Source organism: Mesoplodon densirostris, chromosome 1, assembly GCF_025265405.1.
Source record: "Mesoplodon densirostris isolate mMesDen1 chromosome 1, mMesDen1 primary haplotype, whole genome shotgun sequence".
Lineage (NCBI taxonomy): Eukaryota > Metazoa > Chordata > Mammalia > Artiodactyla > Ziphiidae > Mesoplodon > Mesoplodon densirostris.
The window spans coordinates 54,564,143-54,591,414 of record NC_082661.1 but is presented as its reverse complement, the minus strand read 5'-3'; the positions used below and the strand labels follow the sequence as shown (position 1 = coordinate 54,591,414).

Genomic DNA, 27,272 nt, shown 5'->3' with positions numbered 1-27,272 from the left:
TAGATTGCTTTGGGTAGTAGAGTCATTTTCCCACTATTGATTCTTCCAATCCAGGAGCATGGTATATCTCTCCATCTGTTTATGTTATCTTTGATTTCTTTCAACAGTGTTTTATAGTTTTCTGAGTACAGGTCTTTTGCCTTCTTAGGTAGGTTTATTCCTAGGTGTTTTATTCTTTTTGTTGCGATGGTTAATGGGATTGTTTCCTTCATTTCTCTTTCTGATTTTTCATTGTTAGTATATAGGAATGCCAGAGATTTCTGTGCATTAATTTTGTATCCTGCAACCTTACCAAATTCATTGATTAGTTCTAGTAGTTTTCTGGTGGCATCTTTAGGGTTTTCTATGTATAGTATCATGTCATTGGCAAATAATGACAGTTTTACTTCTTCTTTTCCAATTTATATTCCTCTTATTTCTTTTTCTTCTCTGATTGCTGTGGCTAGGACTTCCAAAACAATGTTGAATAAGAGTGGCAAGAGTGGACATCCTTGTCTTGTTCCTGATCCTAGTGGAAATGCTTTCAGTTTTTCACCATTGAGCATGATGCTTGCTGTGGGTTGTCATATATGGCCTTTATTATGTTGAGGTAGGTTCCCTCTATGCCCATTTTCTGTAGAGCTTTTATCATAAATGGGTGTTGAATTTTGTCAAAAGCTTTTTCTGCATCTATTGAGATGATCATATGGTTCTTATTCCTTAACTTGTTAATGTGGTGTATCACATTGATTGATTTGTGTATATTGAAGAATCCTTGCGTCCCTGGGATAAATCCCACTTGATCATGGTGTATGATCCTTTTAATGTGTTGTTGGATTCTGTTTGCTAGTATTTTGTTCAGGATTTTTGCGTCTATGTTCATTAGTGATATTGGTCTGTAATTTTGTTTTTTTATGATATCCTTGTCTGGTTTTGGTATCAGGGTGATGGTGGCCTCATAGAACGAGTTTGGGAGTGTTCCTCCCTCCGCAATTTTTTGGAAGAGTTTGAGAAGGATAGGTGTTAACTCTCCTCTAAATGTTTGATAGAATTCACCTGTGAAGCCATCTGGTCCTGGACTTTTGTCGGTTGGAAGATTTTCAATTACAGTTTCAATTTCATTACCTGTGATTGGTCTGTTTATATTTTCTAATTCTTCCTGGTTCAGTCTTGGAAAGTTGTACTTTTCCAAGAATTTTCCATTTCTTTCAGGTTGTCTGTTTTATTGGCATATAGCTGCTTGTAGTAGTCTCTTACGATCTTTTGTATTTCTGCCGTGTCAGTTTTAATCTCTCCTCTTTCATTTCTAATTTTATTGATTTGCGTCTTCTCCCTCTTTTTCTTGATGAGTCTGACTAAAGGTTTATCAATTTTGTTTATCTTCTCAAAGAGTGTTCTTTTAGTTTTATTGATCTTTGCTATTGTTTTCTTTGTTTCTATTTCATTTATATCTGCTCTGATTTATGATTTCTTTCCTTCTACTAATTTTGGGTTTTCTTTTTCTAGTTGCTTTAGGTGTAAGTTTAGATTGTTTATTTGAGATTTTTCTTGTTTCTTGAGGTGAGCTTGAATAGCTATGAACTTACCTCTTAGAACTGCTTTTGCTGCGTCCCCTAGTTTCTGGCTCATTGTGTTTTCATTGTCATTTGTTTCTAGGTATTTTTTGATTTCTTCTTTGGTTTCTTCAGTGATCTCTTGGTTATTTAGCAGCACACTGTTTAGCCTCCAAGTATTTGTGTTTTTTTACTGTAGTTGATTTCTAATCTCATAGTGTCATGGTTGGAAAAGATGCTTGATACGATTTCAGTTTTCTTAAATTTTCCAAGGTTTGATTTGTGACCCAAAATGTGATCTATTCTGGAGAACGTTCTGTGTGCACTTGCGAAGAAAGTGTATTCTTCTGCTTTCTGGTGGAATGTCCTAAAAATATCAATTAAGTCTATCTGGTCTGTTGTTTCATGTAAAGCTTGTGTTTCCTTATTTATTTTCTGTCTGGATGATCTGTCTGTTGGTGTAAGTGGGATGTTAAAGTCCCCCACTATTATTGTGTTACTGTCGATTTCTGCTTTTATGGCTGTTGTCATTTACCTTATGTGTTGAGGTGCTCCTGTACTGGGTGCAGAAATATTTATAATTGTTATGTTTTCTTCTTGGATTGATCCCCTGATCATTATGTAGTGTCATTCCTTATCTCTTGTAACAGTCTTTATTTTAAAGTCTATTTTATCTGATATGAGTATTGCTGCTTCACCTTTCTTGTGATTTCCATTTGCATGGAATACCATTTTCCATCCCCTCACTTTCAGTCTGTATGTGTCCCTAGGTCTGAAGTGGGTCTCTTGTAGACAGCATATATAAGAGTGTTGTTTTTGTGTCCATTCAGTCAGTCTGTGTCTTTTGGTTGGAGCATTTAATCCATTTAGATTGAAGGTGATTATTGATATGTACATTCCTATTACCATTTTCTTAATTAATTTGAGGATTTTTTTGTGGGTTTTTTTTTTCTCTTGTGTTTCCCACTTAGAGAAGTTCCTTTAGCATTTGTTGTAAAGCTGGTTTGGTGGTGCTGAATTCTCTTAGCTTTTGCTTGTCTGTAAAGCTTTTGATTTCTCCATTGAATCTGAATGAGATCCTTGCTGGGTAGAGTAATCTTGTTTGTAGGTTTTTCCCTTTTCATCACTTTAAATATGCTCTGCCACTCCCTTTGGGCTTGCAGAGTTTCTGCTGAAAAATCAGCTGTTAACCTTGTGGGGATTCCCTTGTATGTTATTTGTTGCTTTTCCCTTGCTGCTTTTAATATTTTTTCTTTGTATTTAATTTTTGATAGTTTGATTAACGTGTCTCGGTGTGTTTCTCTTTGGGTTTATCCTGTATGGGACTCTCTGCACTTCCTGGACTTGATTGACTATTTCCTTTCCCACATTAGGGAAATTTTCGACTATGATCTTTTCAGATATTTTCTCAGACCCTTTCTTTTCTCTTCTTCTTCTGGGACCCCTATGATTCAAATGTTGGTGCGTTTAATGTTGTCCCAGAGGTCTCTGAGACTGTCCTCAATTCTTTTCATTCTTTTTTCTTTATTCTGCTCCCTGGCAGTTACTTCCACCATTTTATCTTCCAGTTCACGTATCCGTTTTTCTGCCTCAGTTATTCTGCTATTGATTCCTTCTTGAGTACTTTTAATTTCATTTGTTGTGTTGTTCATCACTGTCTGTTTGCTGTTTAGTGCTTCTGGATCCTTGTTGAATGTTTGTTTTATTTTTTCCATTCTGTTTCTGAGATTTTGGATTATCTTTACTCTCATTGCTCTGAATTCTTTTTCAGGTAGGTTGCCTATTTCATCTTCATTTATTTGGTCTTGTAGGTGTGTACCTTGCTCGTTTGTCTGTAACATATTTTTTTGTCGTTTCTTTTTTTTTTTTTTTTTTTTGATGCGTGGAGCTGTATTTGTGTCTTACTGGATGTTTGGCCTGAGGACTCCAGCACTAGAGTTTGCAGGCAGTTGGATAGAGCCAGCTCTTGGTGCTGAGATGAGGACCTCTGGGAGACCTCACTCCAATTAATATTCCCTGGGGTCTGAGGTTCTCTTAGTCTAGCGGTTTGGACTCAGAGCTCCCACCGCAGGAGCTCGGGCCCAACCTCTGGCCTGGGAGCCAAGATCCCGCAAGCCGTGTGGCGTGACAGAAAAAACAAGAATAAAACAAGGAGCAATATAATAATAACAAGGAATAAAAAGCAAAATAAAATTAGAAAGATAAAAAATATATTAGGAAAAATAAAAGTATAATTGAAATGACTGCAGCAAGGTAAAATAAAACCACAACAGAAAAAAAGGGAGGGGGAGGGAACAATCCAAAAGGAGAATAATAACAAAGTATAAAGAATAAAATAAATTTAGAAAAGTAAAAGATTTATTTGAAAAAAATAAAATATAAATGAATCAAAAAGGTAAAACAGAACCCCAGTCTAAAAGAGGAAAAAAGAAGAAAAAAAAAAGCCTTGGCTATGGGGGCAGAGTTTAGGTGGGGGTGGAACTTAGTCAGGGGTGGGGTTTAAGGTGGGGCAGAGCCTAGGTAGGCTTGGGGGTGGCGTTTGAGGATGGGGCGGGGCCTCTGCTTAGGACCTGCGCCCGGAAGGGGAGAGGCAGCATCTCCAAAGGAGGGCCTTCTGGCTGTGGAGTTCCGGAGTGTGGAGGCAGGGCCCTGGGTGGGGGAGTGTGGGTGGGGTTTAGGCCCAGCACAGTTGGAGGGGTTCTCAGAGGGGATCTCCGAGTGTGGAGGCGGGGCCCTGGGTGGGGGTGTAGGGGCGGGGCTTGTGTCTGCAGGGCAGAAGGGAGGCTCTGAGGGCAGAGAATTAGGCCCGGGAGCCCAACAGGCTCCCCGGTGCCTAAGTGGACAGGGAAAGCACTGGCCACATTCCCTTCCGTTCCTCCACGCCCCCCCACCAACAGTCTCCCCCATCCCCGCTGGACCCCTAATCATGGGAGGGTCCCTCTGGCTGTAGGAACTCCTCCCTCCCCCAGCTGCCCCTCAGCGGTGCTGGTCCCATAGGTCTGGCCTTTATTTTTCCTCCCCCTTCCCTCCCTCCTGCTCCCTCAGGACCCGCTGCTGGAGGGGGCCTCGGTGGGCAGAGGATCAGGCCCGGGATCTCAGCAGGTTCCCGGGGGCCCAGGTGGGCAGGGGAAACCTGGCCATGCTCCCTTTGGATCCTCTGCCCTCTCAGTGGTCCCACAATTTCCCCCTTCGGGCGTGGGATCCCTTCCCCTCCCCCAGCTGCCCCTCAGGGGCTCCAGTCCTGTCCTGCCTCCACTTCTCCTCCCCCCTTACTCCCCCCACGCCCCACATTCTCCCTGGTCGCTGGGGCTTCCTCTTATCCCCTTAGGTGTCCTTGGTCCCCCACTGTGCCTGGTAGGTGCCCTAGTTGTGGGGAGACAGAAATTCTCCGTCCTTCTAGTATGCCATCTTGACTCCGCCCCTCTCCTAATATGTTAATATTGCCCTGGTTGAGCTCAGCTTTGCTGGTCATCTTGGTAGTCTTATGCAGTTATTAGTTAACAAGATGTTAGGCTGTAGACACAAGACAGATCCTAGTAAGCCTTTTTTTAATTTGCGTGTTTGATATTTTTTTAATCTCACAGAACACCTTTATTATGGCTGTCTAAGTTTATTGTTTTCATGTTTGTATAAGATTTTGTAATGTGTATAACATAGGGTGGTTGGATTCCTTACTTTAACTTCCTAAAATGTTAAATGCATTTTTATTTTCCTTGGAAAGCTAGTACTTAGGTATTAGTACCTATGTTGAGGTCTGGCAAACACCAGTTTCTTTCTGATTCTAAGGATTGTGACAAGTAACAATGGAACGTTCTTCTAGAAAAATCTTACAGAATAAGGCAAAATTCCCACTGGGTTCCTGCAGCTTGCTCATCCTCACCCCTGCCCAAACTGTCTGCTTCAGATAGATTAGGTAATTTTGAGTCTGAAAAAATGGAGAGCATTAAGATTAGCCTTGGGCTTCCCTGGTGGCGCAGTGGTTGAGAGTCCGCCTGCCGATGCAAGGGACACGGGTTCGTGCCCCGGTCTGGGAAGGTCCCACATGCCGTGAAGCGGCTGGGCCCGTGAGCCATGGCCGCTGAGCCTGCGCGTCCGGAGCCTGTGCTCCGCAACAGGAGAGGCCACAACAGTGAGAGGCCCGCGTACCGCAAAAAAAAAAAAATTAACCTTGGTGGCCCAGATGAGTAAAGGATCACAGCTTTTATACGAAGTAGATCTTTTGTGCTGTGGATGACTGGCCTTGCAAACCAGAGGCGTTCACCTTAGCTGTTTCTCTGATATCACTCTTAGCTTTATTTGGGGAAATATAATATGTTACTTGTTGGGAGAGCCCTCAATGTGTAATTTTTTGAGAACTGAAGAACCGGGATAAGGAGAAGGCAGGGTCATTGAAAGAAGCAGAGGGCCAACACTGAAGCACTTTTGGGTTGCAGCCCTTAACTCACATTGAGGTTATTTATCTGGACTGACAGTCCTGTACTCCCAAAGGCAGGACTCTACACACATAGTCTTAGCATAAAGCATAAAATAATAAACAGCCTTAGGCCATAAAGAGTTCTGTAGCTATTGGCCTTGCTGATTGGAAAATGGGTTTAAAATATTTAATTACATGCTTCTTAGAGCCCTAGGATTTCATATTTTCAGAGTTGCATAATCTCCTGAATTTCTGTTGACATTTTCTTTAAAGGAACTTTGCTTATTTGTCCCATAACTTTTAGTAGATAGTAGAAAAGTCACATTTATTATTACATAGAATTTTATTGGCAAGCTTTCTCTTAACTTAATTTGTTTTCTTTTTGTTCCTTTTGGTTTGATAGATGACTCAAAAAGACATCACATTTGTTGCTGAATTTCTAACTGAACATTTCAATGAGGTAGGAAATTGGTATTTCTATAGTGCTTTTTAAAAAATAATCACAATAAATCGGGATAATGGTAAGAAGTAATCAAATTTAATCCAGTTTAGTTGAAGTTCTAAGCAATTATGTATGCTTTTAAACTATTGAGCTAATTAATGGCAGTACTTATTTATTAAATGTGAAGCATATAAATTGAACTTTTGTTTGTATGTGTGTGTTGCTACATATTAAAGAGTAACTGCCACCAACAGCTTTCTTAAACAATAGAGTTTTTGGTTTAAATATGTAAGATTTTTTTTTCCTCAGTGAGTTGACTTAAGAATTAAACTATATTTATTCTTTCTAGGCTCCAGATCTTTATAATCGAAAAGGAAAATATTTTAACGTTGAAAAAGTTGGTCAGGTATGGGCTCTGGATTGAATCTAGTTACTAATTTTTTTATTTTTAAAACTTTAGCAGTGTTAGTTTTTATTATACAAAACTTTTTGAAAGTAATATAATGCCAAATTATATAGTAACCCTGCCCTTTGAGTAAAATCACCAAAGAGTAGCTTTAAACTTTTTAGTCTCAGAACCCTTTTACATTCTTAAAATTATTGAAGACTCCGGAGAGCTTTTATGTGCACTGTATCTATCAATAGTAGATATTATTAGGTATTAGAAATTAAACAGAATAAAGAATTATTTATCTCTTAATTCATTTAAAAAGAACCCACTTACCATTACATGTTAATATAAATATTTTTAACGAAAAGTAACTATACTTCACAAAACAAAATTAAGTGAAGAATGGCATTGTTTTATATGTTTGCAAATCTCCTTGATGTCTGGCTTAAGACAAGGCAACTATATTCTCATATCTGCTTCTGCATTCGATCTATTGTGATGTGTTGTTTTGGTTAAGAAAGCCTGGTTTCACACAGGTGTGTAGTTGGAAAGGGTAAAGTATTTTAATAGCTTTTTAGATAACTGTGAATATTCTTTGATACTACACCAGATCCTGACAAGTGGTAATATCTTAGGTTAGTTTCAGTATGGAATCTAAATTGCATCGGTGGACTTTTCATATTCTGATTCATTAAAATTCATTCATCTACCTTGCACTTTGGATGGATCTTTTACGCTGTGCATGTGATTTTGCCATATCATGTATTGGTCATTTGGAAAATACTGATTCGCTGAATTACAACGATCTTCCATGTGCTGACACCTTTCTTCATACAGTATCCAAAAGTCACATTTTGTTAATGTCATTACCAATCTCATCAGACAATATTTAAGTGCTGTGAGGTTGTCAAGCACATAGTGGCAGATACAGGTTTTTCAAAATTTTTAATTTTTGCTTGAATGTTTAAATTTTATCATTGGTAATAAATACTGTCAGCTTTTTTCTTTTTTTTTTTTTTTTTGCTGTACACGGGCCTCTCACTCTTGTGGCCTCTCCCGTTGCGGAGCACAGGCTCCGGACGCGCAGGCTCAGTAGCTGTGGCTCACGGGCCTAGTTGCTCCGCGGCATGTGGGATCTTCCTGGACGTGGGCACGAACCCGTGTCCCCTGCATCGGCAGGCAGACTCTCAACCACTGCGCCACCAGGGAAGCCCCTGTCAGTTGTTTTGCTTAAAGTGACAGGATCACTTTTTTTATTTTCAAGAACATATCTGCCAAATACCCAAGAATGAGTAAGCATAGTTTGTCTGCCAGTTATTCTTTTGAGTGAAAATGGAATTCCATTAATAACAAAGAAGTGCCTGGCCTGACTCACAACTACATTTTCATAAATGCTTTCCCTCATGATAACTGTCATACTTTGGTAGGCAGCAAAAGTGCTTTATTTATACTTCCCAATTCTGTCACTCAGAATATTAAAAAGATTTTGTTGAGATTTAATGAAATTAATCATTTTAATAGCCTCATTAGAGATTAGTGAAACTGTATGTGGCAAAAAGGAATATAGTGACTGCTAGTATGGTTTGGGGCCACTACTTTGATTCTTGGTGACAGTGCCAGCAGTTTTCTCCACCTGTGCTTTTGACTATCAGGGCAGATGTCATTACAGTAAAAAAGGCAAATAATATCTTGATACTATTATAAAAATAGTAATGACCTCATGGATCTCTGAAAGCATCTGGAAGACTCTCAGAGTTGCATGGATCACACTTTGAGAACTACTGCCATAGATTAGACTGACAGTTGATAGTTTTCAAATTAATTTATAAACTTACACGTGTAAGTTTAAAATGTGCTTCCTGAAAATAGAACATGAAACTTAAACTCAATTTATAGTCTCTAAATCCACAGCATTCTAATGTTTGCAGTTCAGTTGCTTGGCATTTAGCAAATTTTGGTCATCTCACAGAATAATGCACTTTCAGAGGACTTGGCAGTAAAACAAAATAAGTAGAATAGTGTTAAATATAAACAATTTCGGAGCCTAATGCTTTGGTTTACAAAACTTAAATTTCTAATTCTGTACTTCTAGTACTTAAAAGACGAAGATGATGATCTTGTGTCACCCCCTAACACAGAAGGGAACCAGTGGTATGACTTTCTTCAAAACAGCAGCCACCTTAAAGGTATATCATGAACCAACATGGATTTTGGCCATGTTTATATTTATTTGAGACCAGTACATCAGCAAGTGTACTTGCTGAATACTTACCTAAGTTCTTTAGATTTATGTTTTGTGTCCATTTTATTTGATTATAGAAACAGTAAAATAATAACAGTATATGACATTACCATGTTCAGAAACACTCTGATATTAACTGTGATATAGTAAGATTGCCTAAGTATTGTCTGTTATAAAAAATATGTATAAAAAATAGGATATTGGGAAGAAAACTGTAGAGCCTATCAGTCAGAGAAGTCTATTTTGCCAGTTCCAATTTATTAGCTTTTAAGAGCATATAATGCTTTTAACTCCTATAATGATGCATCACTGTATTCTTCTGAGGTTGTATTTTTTTTAATTGTTATGCCTTTCATTCTCTAGGATGTTGATTTGTTAAAACTTTATTTAGCCAACATTACTGAGAATACAACACAAAATAGCAACCATTAAATGTGTCAAAACGTCTCCATTTTAGATGAAAAGATTTTTAAAGCATCTGTTTCTTTGCTTTCTCAAAGAATAACCTGACCACAGTTTAGCTATTTCTTAGATCCTTGGGGTAATAGCCACATACATATATTACCTCCTTTAATCTTCACAAGAACCTATGAGGTAGTTACTTGTTATCTTCATTTTACTAGTGAGGAAACTGAAGGTTAGAGAAGGCCCCAAGATGATACAAGGTGGTAAGCGATAGAGCTAGGATTCTGCTGAGTTTTTAACTGGACTTAGTAGTGACCTCTGCTCTGTGTGGTTGCTGTGTATCTGAATGAGTGAGTGAGTGGGGGGAGGCCGAGAAATCTCAGGCCCAGAACTTTGCATACTGCTGTTGTGATTTAACCCTACAAGCCCAAATTCTTTTTCAGAGCAGGACGTATTTTACATTGTTTGAGAGTCTTAAGATCAATTGAGAGAGATGTATTGACGTAAGTTAGCTATTGAATAGAGGGAAAATAAAAGTACAGCTGAGTCAGCTCATTTACCGTATTTAATCAGGATGTCCAAAGAGTAAGGAAGGATGCCTGGGGAGGGCTGATGGCAGTGTACCAACAGGGTGGCACCTGGACCCTGTCACTGTTGGGCTAATATCCATCCTGGGGACTTTGGGCTTAAAACAGGTTCTACCCTTTTTTCTCCCCACATCTTCTATGGCTGAATAGAGAGGTGTAATCTTAGTTACAGGTCTCATGTTTAACTTCAGATTAACTCCATCTCTTAAGTGCTTAAGAGTTTGCTAGTGTGTGACTTTGGACAAGCTCATTAATCTCCCAGTTTCTTAGTCTAGTATGAAGTAATACCGACTGTCATTATGGAGCTATTAAGAAACCTTTTTAATGAAACTTCTTCCTAGCACTTTGCAAAAATCAAGTGCTAAATGCTTAGCGCACGTCGCTTCCCAGGGGATGTGAGAGAGTCGGTGTTGTTACGTGGGTAGAGGTTGGTGTGCTGGAAGCCAGGCTGCCTGGGCTGAAGTCCTGCTCTGCCACTCCCTGGTGTGGGGCTGAGGGCACGTTGCCTGACCTCTTTGTGCCCCAGTTTTCTCTTCTGTAAAGTGAGGGTGATCAGAGCGCCTCCCTCAAAAAGCTGTTGGGAAGATGAAACAAATTAATCTAGATGAAGCACTTAGGATAGTGCCTGGCACATAGCATATAAGCAGGCAGTATGCATCTGAGCTGTTTTTACTCAAAACACTTCCGACACCAAAATAAGAGGCTTTTTTCCCTCCTGAGACCAATTCTGACAAAACCTGGGTGTCCTACAGTTCGATTCTGACACTAACTCTGCAGAGTTACCACCAGACTCCACAGGGTTAGGACTTAGTCCCACAAGACTGCCCCCACTTCAGAGTTCAGTCACAAGTACTGGGTCCCCAGGTTACCCACATTTCTGTTCCACTTGGCTACAGAGTTGGGGCTTCCCATGCTTCAGTTTTAATAATTTGCTAAAATGGCTCACAAAACTCAGAAACACTTAACTTATATCTACCAGTTTATTATAAAGCATACAACTCTGGAATAGCCAAATGGAAGAGATGCATGGGGCAAGGTATGGGGAGGGGCATGGAGCGTCCATCCCCTCTCCAGACGCACTGCCCTCCCAGCACCTTAAGCATCGACCCAGAGGCCCTCTGCTCTGTCGTTTAGGGGCTTTATGGAGTTTTCATTATGTAGGGGTTAGGGGCCATTGGTGATGGGACTCAATGCTAGCTTCTCTCTCCTACCCGCAGGTCGAGGGAAGGGGCTAAAAGTTCCAAGCTTCTAATCAAGGCTTGGTCTTTATGGAGACCAGCCCCCATCCTGAAGCTATCTAAGGGCCTCATTAAAACAGAGTATGCTCCTGTCATCCTTATCACTCAGGAAATTCCAAGAGCTTTAAGGAGCTCTGGGCCAGGAACTGGGGACAAAGACGGAATATCTCTCTATGATACCACAGCATCTGTAACCTGTTGGGAGCTTAAAATGTTAACACAATTAAAGCTCCTTTTATCCAGCATAGCTGGGAAATGAGGTGCTGTGAGGGAGGCCTACAGAGCACAGTGGAAGAGGGTAGGCTTGGGAGTTGGACCTGGGTTTGATTCAGAGTCTAGCTTCCTAGTCATTCTTACACTGGGCAATTGCCTACACCTCCTAAGCCTCATTTTTTTTCTTTTTTTAATCAGTAAAATAAAGAGTATGATGCTTAATATATACAGCTATTGTAAACAATAGAAATAACAGGTATAAAAAGAGCCTAGCATACTTGGTGTCACTAAATGAAAAATTATATATTACTTTCTACTGATAAAGTAGTCTTTTCAAAAGTAAAGAGCTTATTTTCATAGCACCAGTTTCTTGTCTCCTGTTTTTGTTTTCACTATCACACTCTTCCAAAACAAGTGCTGTTGTTATACCATTGTGGCAAAGAAGAGAGAAAAATGAACTTATTTCATTATATGTCTTATGGTTCCCAAATCATCCCTTTCTTCTTATAGCCAGCGGAAGCATACTGTTGGATTTTGGTGGGAAAAATAAAATAAGAATAATAAGCTGCAAGGACTCAGCTTGTAGTAAGTGTGGTGGTTTTCCGTGGACTGGCAGCAGGGGATGATGCAAGGCAGAAAGCCACGGTCATTTTTAGTGAGGTCATGCCAAGGTATAATGAAGTGGCCAGGGAGAATTCCACCATCAGATAAGCTGTGTGGGCTGGCTCTGGCAGTAGATTAGTTTCTCCTAGTTATCTGGTTTGTTATAGCTTTTTATTTTTTGTTTTTGTTTCAAACCAGAAAGTCCTTTGCTGTTTCCTTATTATCCTCGAAAATCATTGCATTTTGTGAAAAGGCGGATGGAGAATGTTATTGATCAGTGCTTGCAAAAGCCAGCAGTAAGTTTGAAAGAAATGCATATTTTTGTGTAGGAGCAAGAACATCTGTAATATGTGGCTCACTTATGTAAATGATCGTAGTTATTAAGATGAACCGTATCAAAATGCTGATATTCAGCTATTTTTGACTAACAAAAATGGCAGTTTCATATGGTTCACTCTAATATTTCCTCTTATTGTTGCTTTCTTACATAAATTAAAAAATAAATACATGGTTATTGAACGTGTTGACGTCCTTTAGTGTTTTATTTGTGCCCAGAACAAGCTTCCTATAAATGGTCTTAGTTACAGAGCTGATGTGTCTGTTAACTACTGAATGATATATGATTGATGCTATGGGACTAGAAGAGGTGCTTTCTAACCTGCCATCACTTATCTCCAGGGTCCTTTTCAGCTCAGAACTTTCTCTCTACCTTACTGCCATGACTGTCATTAAAGTTTCTTGCATGAAGGTTGGTGATAGAGATGATTTTGCACTAGACTTAAACAGTGACGATCAGTCACTTTCTGTGGAGTATTTATTTTTGTGTATGTACGTGCTTTAATTATATTTTTAAATCTTATTTAGGATGTAATTGGAAAATCGATGAATCAAGCAATATGTATTCCATTATATAGAGATGCTAGAAGGTAATTCTATTAACCTTTTTGGGTGATATAATTCAGCAGCCAATTAAAATTTTTCTTACTTTTTTTTGCTTTTGTTTTAGTGAGGACTCCACACGTAGATTGTTCAAATTCCCTTTTCTGTAAGTGTCTCTCCCCTATCTCATGTGAATAATACAGTTTTGTTCTATGCATTGGTAGCTAAATAATCATGTTTTGACATTAATTTTTTTCCTTAGGTGGAATAATAAAACCTCAAATCTGCATTATCTTCTTTTTACTATTTTAGAAGATTCACTTTATAAAATGTGCATCTTAAGGAGACATACTGATATTTCCCAGTAAGTATTAATCTGAAGTTTGAACCAAGGAGATAAGATTTTATTATTTTTAATCATAAAATATACCACTTCCCTGCCCTACATTTCAGGTTTTAGTTAAGCTGCCTTATGACTTTAGGCTTGCTAACTTAACTGTTCTGGTCTTCGTTTTCACATTTTTAAGGTGGTAATGCCAAATTAGGAAGCTATGTGATCCCTTCTAATTCTAGATTATTTAATTTTGTATTGGTATATAGCTGTTATGTGTAGGATATTTTTAGGGTTAGGAAAAATATAACAACAGAATAGGATTATATCTCATCAACTTGTGGAAGTTCAAAATTATATTTTGGCTTCCTTATAGAAAGGATTTTTACCTCACGTTAAGTATGCCTTTCATTAAACAAGAAGCCTTGCATATAGAGACTTCTTTTGAGAATGCAAATAAAAGTTCTGAAAAATAAATCATATTCAGGATGTCACTAGGATCTTAAATGATTTTAAATCTAAACCTGAGGGAAATTTTTTGAAACCAAGATGTAGCCCGAGAAATAATCTGGTTGTCCCAAACATCCTTATTTTATAAGGAATCTTGCTACTTTGGTGACTAAAAGATTTTAAACTAAGTTGTAATTTTGATGTTAGTTTTATCTGTCAGGGGTTTATATCAGTTATCAGTATTCTAGAGTGAGTATAATAGTATTTTGGTCTGGGGTTTGGTGATTAGGTAAATGTACTAACAATCATGTTCTTTCAAGCATATATAGATTATTGCCTATCCAACTTGTTCTACAACGTCTCTTCCCCCACCCCCTTTTCTTTCTTGAAGATCTGTAAGTAATGGACTAATTGCTATTAAATTTGGGAGCTTCACATATGCCACAACTGAAAAAGTGAGAAGAAGGTAAATCTTGAATGTTGTTTGAGTGAGATGTATATATAATAAATACAATTATAAGAATATGGTTAGACTCAGTTACAGTGATGATATTCTTAGGCCTTCGTCATTTGCAACTTAGGGGGCTGGGTTGGTTATGTATTTTATACTTAGAGGATGATTTGACTTACAGTGAAAGGAACCTTACTGGCCTGCAGGAATTGTTATAGTGCGCTTTCCTACAATGAATACTTCTGAGCTCTTTGTCCACTAAGAAAGTAATGTGGGTCCAGGGGGCAGATGGCTGAAGGTCTTCTTATGACCAGCAGAGGTGTGAGGTGGTATCCTTCTCACTGGGGTGGGATTTTCTTAGGGCACAAAGGGTAACAATACTTGATGTCATCCTGAGGCTTTTGCAAGAGAAAGAACTGACACTAATCCTAAACCAACCTTTTTCTTACTCTTTTCCTTACATAAACGAAGTTCTTTATGATAATGTCTTTGAAGTTGTGTCTTTTCATATGTAAATCTTATTTTTACTTTTCATTCTAGTAAACTCTGTTTATTGTATATATGTAGATATATATACACACACACACACACACACATATGTATATACATGCTGTCATTCATGGAATCTCCACAGGCTTAAGGCCTGACCATTGATGTCAAGAGGCCTGACCATTGATGTCAAGAGTTTTCTGGAGCTGTGAACCAAGTTCACAAGTTTTTCTTTTTTCATGATTATCTGTTTTCAGGGCCTAGCTATATTTGTGAATAATCAGTACAACAGGTAACTGTGACTTTAGTGTAAACTAATGATATATATTAAATGTTACTGTATAGAATGTCACTTGATATTTTCATTGTCAGTTTTCTGCTTGGTACCAGTATAATGTTATATATACAGTATTTTCTCAGTCATGATAACATCTTTGCTATAACAAAACTTATTTTAATTCTAGCACCTACAGTTGTTTAGATGCACAGTTCTATGATGATGAAACTGTCACAGTAGTTCTTAAAGACACTGTAGGACGTGAAGGAAGAGATAGACTCTTGGTCCAGTTGCCGTTGTCTTTAGTGTATAACAGTGAAGATTCTGCAGAATATCAATTCACTGGGTCTTACTCTACAAGGTAACTTACATTAGTAAGATTGTCTTTCTGATAGAACAGTTAAATGTTTTTTTAATGTATATTGTACATTCTGGTTCTTTAGGTATGATAGATAAATAAAGTCAGCTGAGCAGAAATGCTTCTTTTTTTATTGAAAAAATACTGGCTTTAACAGCTCTTCTGTCAAGAATTATTTGCTGGAACAAGGTGGGGAACTATTTGGTGTGGAGAATGGAACTTCTGTTTTCAAGGATAGCATGAACCCCAGTTTGTAGTAGAATTATTTAAGATTTGCCTTTAGTATTTCCCTTTCAGAATTAGGACCTCAGTAGCCACATAGAGGTTCAAGGTCAGTTGAAAGAGATGGGCTTTAGATTGAGATTTAAATAAGCAGATCTCTAATTTTTAAAATGAGTCCATGTGCTTACCTTGAAAGTGAATCAAAAACCTTACTAAGGTTTCTGCCTTAAAAAGGTATTCTGCCTATTTGGAAATGCAGTTTTTTCATAGAATATAGTATCAAACCCTGATACCACCCCTAGTAAACCAGGGAAAACAGCCCCATTTCACTCCCGGGTTGGTTTTCTCCCCTCTCTAGGCTAGATGAGCAGCGTGGTGCTATTCCCACCCGTACCATGCACTTTGAGAAGCACTGGAGATTACTGGAAAGTATGAAGGCACAGTATGTTGCTGGGAATGGTTTTCGCAAAGTGTCCTGTGTGGTAAGTATTAAATTGTTGCAAAGAGTAACAGAAGCAACAGGATCTGTAAGTCCTCTCAGTGCAAACCTTTAGTGATGTCAAGCTTTTATTGATTATGAGCATGTAGTGGCCTTAGCTATTTAGTTCTCTTGTTCTGTGAAAGCTTACTAAGTAATTAATAACAATTTTAGATTTTAGTAACCTTGAAATTGTATGTGGAGATCCTTTTATACAAAATGAAAGCCGAGTTTAGTGATTTAGTTGTAAATTGATGGGAAAATAACTTTCCTATAAAACCACTTTTTTCAGATTTCTGATTTCTAATTTTTTATATATAATGTATTAGTTAAGCCATTTTAAAAGTTCTTTTTTTGGCCTTTTCTTTAGTTAAGCTCAAATCTCCGTCATGTGAGAGTATTTGAAATGGACATAGATGATGAATGGGAGCTTGATGAGTCTTCAGATGAAGAGGAGGAAGCCAGTAATAAGCCTGTAAAGATAAAGGAAGAAGTATTGTCTGAGTCGGAAGCAGAGAACCAGCAAGCTGGCACTGCTGCTTTAGCTCCAGAGATGGTCATTAAAGTAGAAAAACTTGACCCTGAGCTAGACTCATGATCTAGCTTGCCATTATTATGTATGTTCTCTTGTCAGAAAGGACACAGATGATGATCGAAGATGTGTTGGACCACTTAATTTTCTTTGTGAAATAAACAGTAAATTCTATTTTTTTTATTCTGCGTCATCATCTTTTAGTGGTATAGCCACTGTGATAGATTTTCTTTTCACCAAGATTTCTTTTTAATACTGTGTGCAGAACTAGTGTTAAAGAAAATATAAATTGAATGTGAAGAAAAAGTTTAATCTTCTGTCAAAAGGTAGGTATCAGGAATCATTCCTGTATCAGGAAGAAATTACGTTCAGTCATTCATCACTGGAAGTTTTGATGCATTTAGTATTTTTAAAACGCAGACAACATTTATTCCTGTTTTTCCATCTTCCTCTTCTAGTTCATTTTAGATCTCCAGAATGCTTTCAAAATTATGTTTTTATACTGATTTACTGTAATCCTAAATAAGCCAAGAGATGGGTACTATCTTTATGATCTAAATAGCAAAAACATTGCTTGACACCTGCATGATTATCTTTTCTCACCATTACTTTATTTGAGCTCTGAATCCTTTGAATCACCAGTGTTTAGAAGTGTATTTTTCCTCTGTTTAGAATTGGTCAAGGACACATGTGGCTGTCTGTGTGGTTGGTTCCTTGGGAACATGAGAAATAGGGATCAACTAAACATAATTTAGCATTAGTGCAAATGAGTGCTTGTTGATTTCCTAATGCTCATTTTTAAAGTAGAATGGTACTGTCATGTGACTATCAAAGTTCCCAGTTCATATATGAATTCCTTTTTTTTTTTTTTGGTCTGTGTTGGGTCTTCATTGCTGCTCGTGGGCTTTCTCTAGTTGCGGCGAGCAGGCTTCTCATTGTGGTGGCTTCTCTTGTTGCAGAGCACGGGCTCTAGGTGTGCGGGTTTAGTAGTTGTGGCGCACAGCCTTAGTTGCTCCATGGCATGTGGGATCTTCCCGGGCCAGGGCTCGAACCCATGTCCCCTACATTGGCAGGAGGATTTCTAACCACTGCGCCACCAGGGAAGTCCTATGTGAATTCTAATATCAGTTCACCAGTAAGTAAAAGAATCACCTTTGAAAGCTTTAAATATCTTTAGGCAACAACATATACTATAACCAGGTAAGTGAGTAACTGCAAGATTGCTGTGTCATTTGTTTCTTTAATAGGGATCTGTTGTACTTTGATTTTAGGTATGTCACACTTAAGATTCTCAAGGTACCTCAGTTGGACTGATCTTTGTTGGGTTTGAAGGGAAAACTGAAGAGAATCCACTATTGTGTGCATGAGCTTGGAGATTAGAACTCTCTTCAGGAGACCAACCATGCTAGCCCTCAGCCTTGCACTTAACAGTCCTTAAATACGATTAATATACAGTTTACATAAATGTTTATTAATGGTTGGTCAGTGTTGATGGCATAGTGCAGAATGCCTTGAATTAACTTCTGTCAGCAAGAAAGGTGAACTGTCAGATGACATTACAGAGAAAGTATAGGTTGTAGGTATGTGGAGCAAATTAGGGTGAATGCATTGCACAGATATACCACATAACATTTAAATAACTTTGATGGATTTTAGGGACAAATAGTTACAGATTGTTCTTAGAATGAATTACAGTCTCAAAATAAGCAGCCAGTTCTTTGTTAGACTAATCTGTCTCATGTCACTTCATTAAATTTATAAAGATTTTTTGATATGTGAATATTTGCTTTCTATGGTTCCAGCATAGGGATAGATTGAAACTGGGACTCCTAGACTTTGCCCTTATCTTGAGCCAGGGATCAGAAATAGTTCTATTGATGCACTAGCTGTCCCTTAACATTGAGTTAAATTAATAATGTGAATCACTCCTTCATGCACCCAGTGTTCATAGCAGGAGTGTGTACAGTAGCCAAGACATGGAAGCAACCTAAGCGTCCAACAGATGAATGAATAAAGAATATGTATCTCTCTCTCTCTCACACACACACACACACACACACACACACACACACACACACACACACACACACACAGTGGAATATTACTCAGCCATAAAAAAGAATGAAATATTGCCATTTACAGCGACATGGATGGACCTAGAGAATATCATAGTAAGTGAAGTAAGACAGAGAAAGACAAACATTATATGATATCGCTTATATGTGGAATCTAAATAATACAAATGAATTTATAAAGCAGACTCACAGACACAGAAAACAAACTTATGGTTACCAAAGGGAAAGTGGGGGAGGGATAAATTAGGAGTATGAGATTAACAGATAACATACTATTATATATAAAATGTGAAACAAAGACTGACTAGCACAGGGAACTATATTCAATATCTTGTAATATTCAATATCTTGTAATAAAGGAAAAGAATATGAAAATATATATATATAACTGAATCACTTTGCTTACACCGGTAACAAAATATTGTTTATCAACTATACTTCAATTAAAAAAAATGGGAATCATTCCTTATTATAGGAGTATAGTTTTTTCATTAATGCTTTTAATGTATATGATAAATCACCTATTTCGGAACTGGGTTTGTATTATATCAAAGTGAAACAGTTTAAACTGATATCTGCATATATCTTTTTTATGTTTTAGCAAGTATAAAACAATTTTCTATTTATCATTGTATTTTTAGATGGTGCTGTCATTTCCACATCATAAGAAATTTTGCTTTTAATATTTAGAAGCAATCTGATCATTATAGATTATCACTTTATTTCTAGTATATTTAGCAGCACGTGCTGAATTTGAGTTTTGAATTTAGTGAATGACAAGTAAGGTGTGGGGACGTGAGCACCCTGGGCCGTGGGACTCCACCAGTTACTGGCTATGTGCGGAACTCTGGGCCCTGACCTTTGTACAGTGGGGATAAGTGAGAACCTGTCCAAGATTTGAGGACTAATGAGGGCTCAGTAGAGCATTGTGGTTGGCATGTAGGAAACAACTGATAGATTAGCACTTCTTAGTACAGTATTCTGTGCTGCTCTTTTCTGTGTTAAATTGTGTTAGTTTTTTAAAAATTTAAATAGCCTTTTTTTTTTTTTTCTCCATCAGACTTATTGGACTGTGCCAATAGTCTTTTTAAGTCTCTGGGTTTCTTTTTATTTTTTTCGTTTTATTGTTGACTTTTTTCCAAAATAAAAATTTTACCCTCCAAAAGATGCTAAAACATGTTTTATTCAGAGCATTTGAATATAAATGTGAAGAAAACTATTAGGGTATAGCCTGAGTTTATGATGCTGTAACTAGAGGAGTCTGTATATATCTGAATTAATCTAAATTTCCATTCTTGAGGAGGCCCAGCAAGCAGACGTATGCTAAAAACTTATAGAGGATGCTATACCTGAAATTATGGTTTGCATGATTTCACCGGGGCAAATCAATTTCTTTGGTACCTCTTGAAGTTGTGACAATTATCTATAGACTGTTTGCATTTATTAGAATCTATGTTTGACGGCACATATCATCTTTAGTTCTACTGAGCCGGAGGGAGATGGTACCTAAGATTACACAAAGTTAAGGTCACAAAAACCTTATAACGTGAGAGTAAGATATTAATATTTTGATAATATTAGAGCAGAAAATAGTATTTGAACTCTTAGGAGGAATATTCAGATCAGAAGTTCTCAGTTGTTGAAGGGTTAGTGCTTAGAAGTGAATTGTTAATATGGTAGATAATCAATGTTTTTCACTTTCTGAGTGAACTAGAACAGGATTTCCCATGATGCACAGGCCACCACATACAAATCACCTGGGCCAATGATTAAAAATGCAAATTTAGAGCTTCCCTGGTGACGCCGTGGCTGAGAGTCTGCCTGCCGATGCAGGGGACACAGGTTCATGCCCTGGTCCTGGAAGATCCCACATGCCGCGGAGCGGCTAGGCCTGTGAGCCGTGGCTGCTGAGCCTGCGCGTCCGGAGCCTGTGCTCCGCAATGGGAGAGGCCACAACAGTGAGAGGCCCGCGTACTGCAAAAAAAAATCAAATTTATGGGTGCTTCCACAGGCCTGCTCAGTCAGAATGTGAAGGTGGGGCCCAGGTCTGCATTTTTAACCAACTCACCTGATCTTATGCCCACCAAGGGTAAGAACCAGTATTCTCCACAGAAACTGTTTTTTTAGTAATTAGATGTTTAGTATTTTGTTGTTGTTGTTGTTGTAAGGTTAAAAGCTGCTCCCTTAGATGCATTGAAAATTGATGTATTTTTTTTCTTTAAAAATAACCCTCACTGGTGATGAATTTCACATGCAAGGTGCTCATACTTCCATTAAGTCTATTTAGATGGCGGTGGACCTAATTGTACCCCAACTCTCTATGTACTACGGCATGTATAAATGCATCCCTTAAGGCCACATTTCAGCCCAAGGAAGGTATGGTTCAACCAAGTAATAGATGCTCAGTTGGGTCTCTGTGGGCCATGAGTTGGTAATAGTCCATTTCAGTTCATAAATGTCACCTTTCCTCAGGTGTGTGCAGTCAGACTGAAGTCACAGTGCCTCTGAACACAAAGTGTGCTGTGTGGTTACCACTGTACCAATGATGAAACTGTCTCATGACATGACTTAATGACACTGTGTTTACCGGCTTGATAGATGTTTTAAACGTCTAGGCAAGGAGATAAATCTGTAGTTCATGCCTCCTGCCTCTGAATTCCGATGTTGTCATATTCCCCCAACCAGACTGGAATCCTGATTCCGGTTGCAGAGGGAGCATTATTATTTTAAATTTCCCCACTGTTCAGATGATAAAACTGGGTGTTTAGGAGCCCAGCTAGATGTGATTGTCAACATTTTAAGTGATGCTGCCCAACTTTCTAACATTGATAACAGGTTCCCCATTTTCCTTTCCACCACTTATTTTGTCCTGCCCAATTCTTGCAGGAAGGCATGTGAAGGATTTAAAAAAAAACAAACAAAAAAAGATTTGGTTTGCTCACTTGGGGTGCAAAGTCAAGATCTCCGCCAGGTGGCAGAATGTGGATAGCCAAGGGGCTGAGGCTGTTGTTCTGGGTGCCATTTTCTCCCTGCTGCAGGAGGAGCCATCAAGTGAGACTTGGAAAGAGTGACCCACATGGCAGGAGGAGACCCAGGTAACTGACGGAAGCCCAGTCAGGAGAGCAGTCAGCCATGTGAAATGCTGCCAAGAAGTGGAGAAAGGGCGTGGTGGAGGATTGGCTGTTGCCTCTGAAAAGCTGAAAGTTGGAGGTGGTTGCTTTTCAAATAACCCTCAGTCTCCTTAACATCTTCTCCAGGACCCTTCAGGCTCTTCCCCTGCACTCTCCCGTCATCTCGGGGCTCTTCCCCCAGCTCAGATGGGCTTGCTTTCTGGTTTTCTTGAATAAACCAAATTCTTTCCTACTCCAGAGCTTTGGGATATGCCCTTTGCTACTAGGGCTGTTGTTTCCTAATCCATCACAGAGTTAATTCACACTTATTCTTAATTTCTCAGCTCAATGTCTCTTCCTCAGAGAAGCCTCCTGTGCTTTTAGGAGTCTCTCTTACCCCTTCCCTTCATATCAGTTGTCACAATTTTGTAGTTATATATTAATTTGGTGCTTAGTATTTTATTGTCTAAATTAAATTATAAACCCTGTAGCATCAGAGTGTATGTCCATTTTGCTTACCTCTCTATACTCAGTATCTGGCATAGTGCCTGGCACATAGTAGGTGCTCAAAATATACTCGATTCAATTATCAAAATATACAGCAAAATGGACACTGGTTTGAAATATGATAAATTATCCTGAAATCTTAACAACATTGCAATGTATTGAATTTGTTCACAAATGGGCTGTGTTACAAAATTTGCAAACTGATTGTTTGACACTCAGATTAGATTTCTCTATAGAAAAACTGTCATTGTTGGTCCCGGTCTGCACCTACTGAAAATAACAATTACAGATCTGCAAGCTCACGTCTGTCCAAATATCAGCCTTGATTTCCAAATCAGGATTCCCAGTTTTCAGCCTTCACATAATTTTTAAGGCCTTCATTCTTGTGAATTTAGGATAGAAATGATGTATTTAGAAAGATGATTTTTAGTATTAAAAAAAAAAGTGGTGACCCTGACAGGAAGTGTTTCAGAGGAGTGCTGGCAGCAGCAGCCCTATCTGAGTGGGTGTGAAATAGTGTGAAGTGAGCAAGTGGCGACCACAGAAGTAGGCAAGTCTTGAATTTTGCTGCAAGAGGGGAGAGGAAGGGTGGCCAGAGGGAAACATGGCATCAGGGCTCTTTAAAAAATATGGATGCTGTGAAGGCATATTTATACAACCATAGGAGTAATCCACGAAAGAGGGAGAGATTGACCATTCTAGAGAAAGGGGGGAATATATGAGAGTGAAACCCTCGAGAAGGCAAAGAGCTGAGACCAGCAGAAGGTCAGCAGAAGGATCTTTCTTGGGTTGGAGCACGGTGTTCCTTCCACGCACGCTCACAGGAGTGTGTGGGGACAGTTGCTAGTGGGTGCTGGAACTGTGGATAGTACAACAATTTCCCCCAAGAGGTAAGGTCTCAGCAGAGAGAGATGAGGAGAGGAGATGTGTGAAATTGTTGACCTCCAATGGGAAAGTGAATTTTGCTGAGGAAGTGTTAGCATTGAGAGTCTGCTGGAGATTTGTGGCATAAATTCCAAGAGTCCAATTAATGGAATCATTTTCTCCCACTGCTCAGGTGTCGGGTGGATTAGGTGGAACATTGGGTTTAATCTGGGTTGGGGTTTTGTCAAACCACTGCGACAAGGCAGAGAGGGATGAGGGGCTTAGAGAAGGTAGTACCACTGTGACAGGGCCAGTGGGTTAGAAGGTGGAGGATCATGGGGTTTTTGAACCAGAAGGATGGGGAGACAGGCGGCGGCCAGAGGGGCCGTTTGCAGTGAGTGGTACAGAGGTGGTGGAGTTGGTGAGGACAAGGGGAACTGTGGCCGTGGTGGCTGCTGTTGGGAAGGAGAAAGTCACTGGGGATCAGTAGGTCAAGAATTGAGTGCCTGGGGTTTTTGGATGGCTCATCCATCCATCTGGCTGTTCAAGCTGAGAAAGGAGATGACAGCAACCAGGTGGAGAAAGTTACCATGCGTTGGGTGCTGAGGTCACCAGGGTAGGAGGAGGATGAGGTGACAGCTGTGAGCGGAACGGGAGGGAAAGGAGAAGCTGCCTGTGCTTCCAAGGCTCCTGGGCTTTGAGAGGCCCAGAGGAGGGTCCGTGACTTACATACGGTCGCTTAGGAAGTCGTGAGGCAGGGAGTCAAGCCCAGGCGGGCTGAGGCAGGGCCGGGCTCCCAAGCCCCACGCCGACTGCCCAAGAGGGGCTCGAAGCAGAACCCAGGCTTGTAGAGGACCTGGTGCAGGATAAGAATACAAAGCCAGCCTGTGAGCACTGCAGTGTTTTCCAGTCCTGTATCAGCCATAGATTGGTACTTCCTCCATCTGGGAGATAAGATTGAAGGCCGGGATGGAGGTGGAGGTCAGTTCTGATTTTTAAAGCTGGACTCAGCAGCTCTCCCTGCTGGCTCTGGGAAGTGGTTGTTCATGGTTGTTCTGCCTGATCCTGTCTTGAGTGAAGGGCTGTTCTCGGAGACAGTTGTGGGTGGACAGGAGGTGGCCTGGTGTGATGGCCCAGGACAGTGAGCCTGAGTGAGCCTGTTCAGAGGCCCAGGGCGGGGCCCAGGAGGGGTGGGAGCTGAAGCATCTGTCTCTCTCCCAGTGTGGGGTGCAGTTCAGGGCCTCCCCGGTGTTGGGTGCCCTCCTGGGTCATCCGAAGAATTCCTCAGAGGGGAGCTGCCTGGTCCATGGGCTCTGGCTGTTTGGGTAACCAGGCAGTTTCCAGGCCCCTACGAGATGGCACTGAGCTTCAGGGGGCTGCTTAGCAGACTCAGGAGGGCCTAGACCCAGCTGGCCCTGGGAACCTCGGCATCTGCCAAATTGTACACAAAAATCCCGAGTGCTCGGGGCCGCGGACACTCTGGGGCCAGGCCAGGCCAGACCTGAGGCTGGTTGTGATCAGAGGGTCTCTACCTGCACGTGCCACCACCCATCCCCCTTCTCCTGGTTTGCGTTTGGCTTTTCAGTGTTCTATGCAGAAGTCTGTCGTGGAAGAGGAGTAGTGCGGGAGAGACTGCACGGTGCTTCATATGCATTATCTCCCATGGTTCCCTGAACAGCTCTGCAGCAAAGGCATTGCTCTCCTTAGTTTACAGAAAAGAAAAAAGTTCAGAGAGGTTCCGTGTGTCCCAGTCACACAACAAGTCGGGGGCAGGGCCAGGATGCGAAACAGATGATCTGACCCCAGCCAGTAATAATCGCTACGACAACTGAGTACTTAATAAGAGCCGGGCACCATTCCAAGCACATCCCATGAATAATTCATTTAAGCCTCACTCCAATCCTACAAGGTAAGTGCTATTATTAGCATCATCCTCATTTCACAGATGAAGAAACTGAGGCACAGGTTGTTTTCTTACTTTGTTCATGGGAATTACACGAGCATCAGGGGTGGGATGGGGATGTCTGGTGCAACACCCTTACTTTTTTTTTTTTTTTTAAACCTCTTTATTGGAGTATAATTGCTTTACAGTGTTGTGTTAGTTTCTACTGTATAACAAAGTGAATCAGCTATACATATACATATATCCCCATATCTCCTCCCTCTTGCGTCTCCCTCCCACCCTCCCTATCCCACCCCTCTAGGTGGTCACAGAGCACCGAGCTGATCTCCCTGTGCTATGCGGCTGCTTCCCACTAGCTAGCTATTTTACATTTGGTAGTGTATATATGTCCATGCCTCTCTCTCACTTCATCCCAGCTTACCCTTCCCCCTCCCTGTGTCCTCAAGTCCATTCTCTACGTCTGTGTCTTTATTCCTGTCCTGCCCCTAGGTTCATCAGAACCATTTTTTTTTTTAGATTCCATATATATGTGTTAGCATATGGTATTTGTTTTTCTCTTTCTGACTGACTTCACTCTGTATGACAGACTCTAGGTCCATCCACCTCACTACAAATAACTCAATTTCGTTGCTTTTTAAGGCTGAGTAATATTCCATTGTATATATGTGCCACATCTTCTTTATCCATTCATCTGTTGATGGACACTTAGGTTGCTTCCGTGTCCTGGCTATTGTAAATAGAGCTGCAATGAACATTATGGTACATGACTCTTTTTGAATTATGGTTTTCTCAGGGTATATGCCCAGTAGTGGGATTGCTGGGTCATACGATATTTCTGTTTTTAGTTTTTTAAGGAACCTCCATACTGTTCTCCATAGTGGCTGTATCAATTTACATTCCCACCAACAGTGCAAGAGGGTTCCCTTTTCTCCACACCCTCTCCAGCATTTATTGTTTGTAGATATTTTGATGATGGCCATTCTGACTGGTGTGAGGTGATACCTCATTGTAGTTTTGATTTGCATTCTCTAATGATTAGTGATGTTGAGCATTCTTTCATGTGTTTGTTGGCAATCTGTATATCTTCTGTGGAGAAATGTCTATTTAGGTCTTCTGCCCATTTTTGGATTGGGTTGTTTGTTTTTTTTGATACTGAGCTGCATGAGCTGCTTGTATGTTTTGGAGACTAATCTTTTGTCAGTTGCTTCGGTTGCAAATATTTTCTCCCATTCTGAGGGTTATCTTTTCATCTTGTTTATGGTTTCCTTTGCTGTACAAAAGCTTTTAAGTTTCATTAGGTCCCATTTGTTTATTTTTGTTTTTATTTCCATTTCTCTAGGAGGTGGGTCAAAAAGGACCTTGCTGTGATGTATGTCCTGGAGTGTTCCACCTATATTTTCCTCTAAGAGTTTGATAGTGTCTGGCCTTACATTTAGGTCTTTAATCCATTTTGAGTTTATTTTTGTGTATGGTGTTAAGGATTGTTCTAATTTCATTCTTTTACATGTAGCTGTCCAGTTTTCCCAGCACCACTTATTGAAGAGGCTGTCTTTTCTCCATTGTTTATTCTTGCCTCCTTTATCAAAGATAAGGTGACCATATTTCATCCTTGCTCTTAACCCCTACAGGTGCTGCCTTTCCGGGGTCTGTGTTGATCCGCAGCCCCTCCCTCCCTCGCCCCTGCTGCCTTGCCCCTGGCCGCGCTCCCCGGGCACAGTCTCCCTGCAGCGGCACGGCCACCGTGATGTCTGTGTGGAATGACTGGTAGCGATGCCAAGACTTCATTCTTCCCAGAGCTCCTTCGTTCATCATCACCAGCAGCTCTGTGAGGAAACAGGCTGTGAGGAGGGAGCAGAGCGGGAATATGTGTGAGAACCCCAAATCCTGCCCCCCGAGATCAGTGTGGTTTCCCCCAGGACAGCAATGCCCACGCCGGTTACTGTGCCCTCTTCCTTTGCCTCCTGAGCAGGTTCGCGCGTGTGTGTGTGTGTGTGTGTGTGTGTGTGTGTGTGTTCAGGGCTCACAGAGACAGAGCAGTCCTCTCCCCAGAAAGGTGACAGCAGGGAAGCTGCCCACAGTATTTGTGCCATGAATATTCTCTGTCCCATCTCCCAATGCATCAAGGTTATTTTGCATTTTGCTGGTCTACAGACTTCCCATGGGTAAAGGCTCCCACGGCAGATGGGAAGCAGGTGAAAGGCAGAGAGATGATCTTCTGAATAAATACATGGGCCAGGCAGGGGGTGTATTTGCAGTTTGCAGCAGGGAAACTATTCAAA

The 27,272-nt window shown here is 40.2% G+C and overlaps 1 protein-coding gene across 1 annotated transcript in view; it reads left to right on the top strand.

Moving 5' to 3' along the window:
• Positions 1 to 16,708, top strand: part of ANAPC4 (anaphase promoting complex subunit 4) — a 41,573-nt gene extending 24,865 nt beyond the window's left edge. The window contains exons 18-28 of the mRNA XM_060103562.1: positions 6,350 to 6,406; positions 6,738 to 6,794; positions 8,872 to 8,965; positions 12,266 to 12,363; positions 12,932 to 12,993; positions 13,074 to 13,112; positions 13,209 to 13,310; positions 14,119 to 14,193; positions 15,132 to 15,305; positions 15,883 to 16,006; positions 16,373 to 16,708. Of these exons, the coding sequence (XP_059959545.1) occupies positions 6,350 to 6,406; positions 6,738 to 6,794; positions 8,872 to 8,965; positions 12,266 to 12,363; positions 12,932 to 12,993; positions 13,074 to 13,112; positions 13,209 to 13,310; positions 14,119 to 14,193; positions 15,132 to 15,305; positions 15,883 to 16,006; positions 16,373 to 16,600 (1,110 nt within the window). The 3' untranslated portion in view covers positions 16,601 to 16,708. The remainder of the gene's footprint in view (positions 1 to 6,349; positions 6,407 to 6,737; positions 6,795 to 8,871; positions 8,966 to 12,265; positions 12,364 to 12,931; positions 12,994 to 13,073; positions 13,113 to 13,208; positions 13,311 to 14,118; positions 14,194 to 15,131; positions 15,306 to 15,882; positions 16,007 to 16,372) is intronic.
• Positions 16,709 to 27,272: the final 10,564 nt, after the last annotated feature.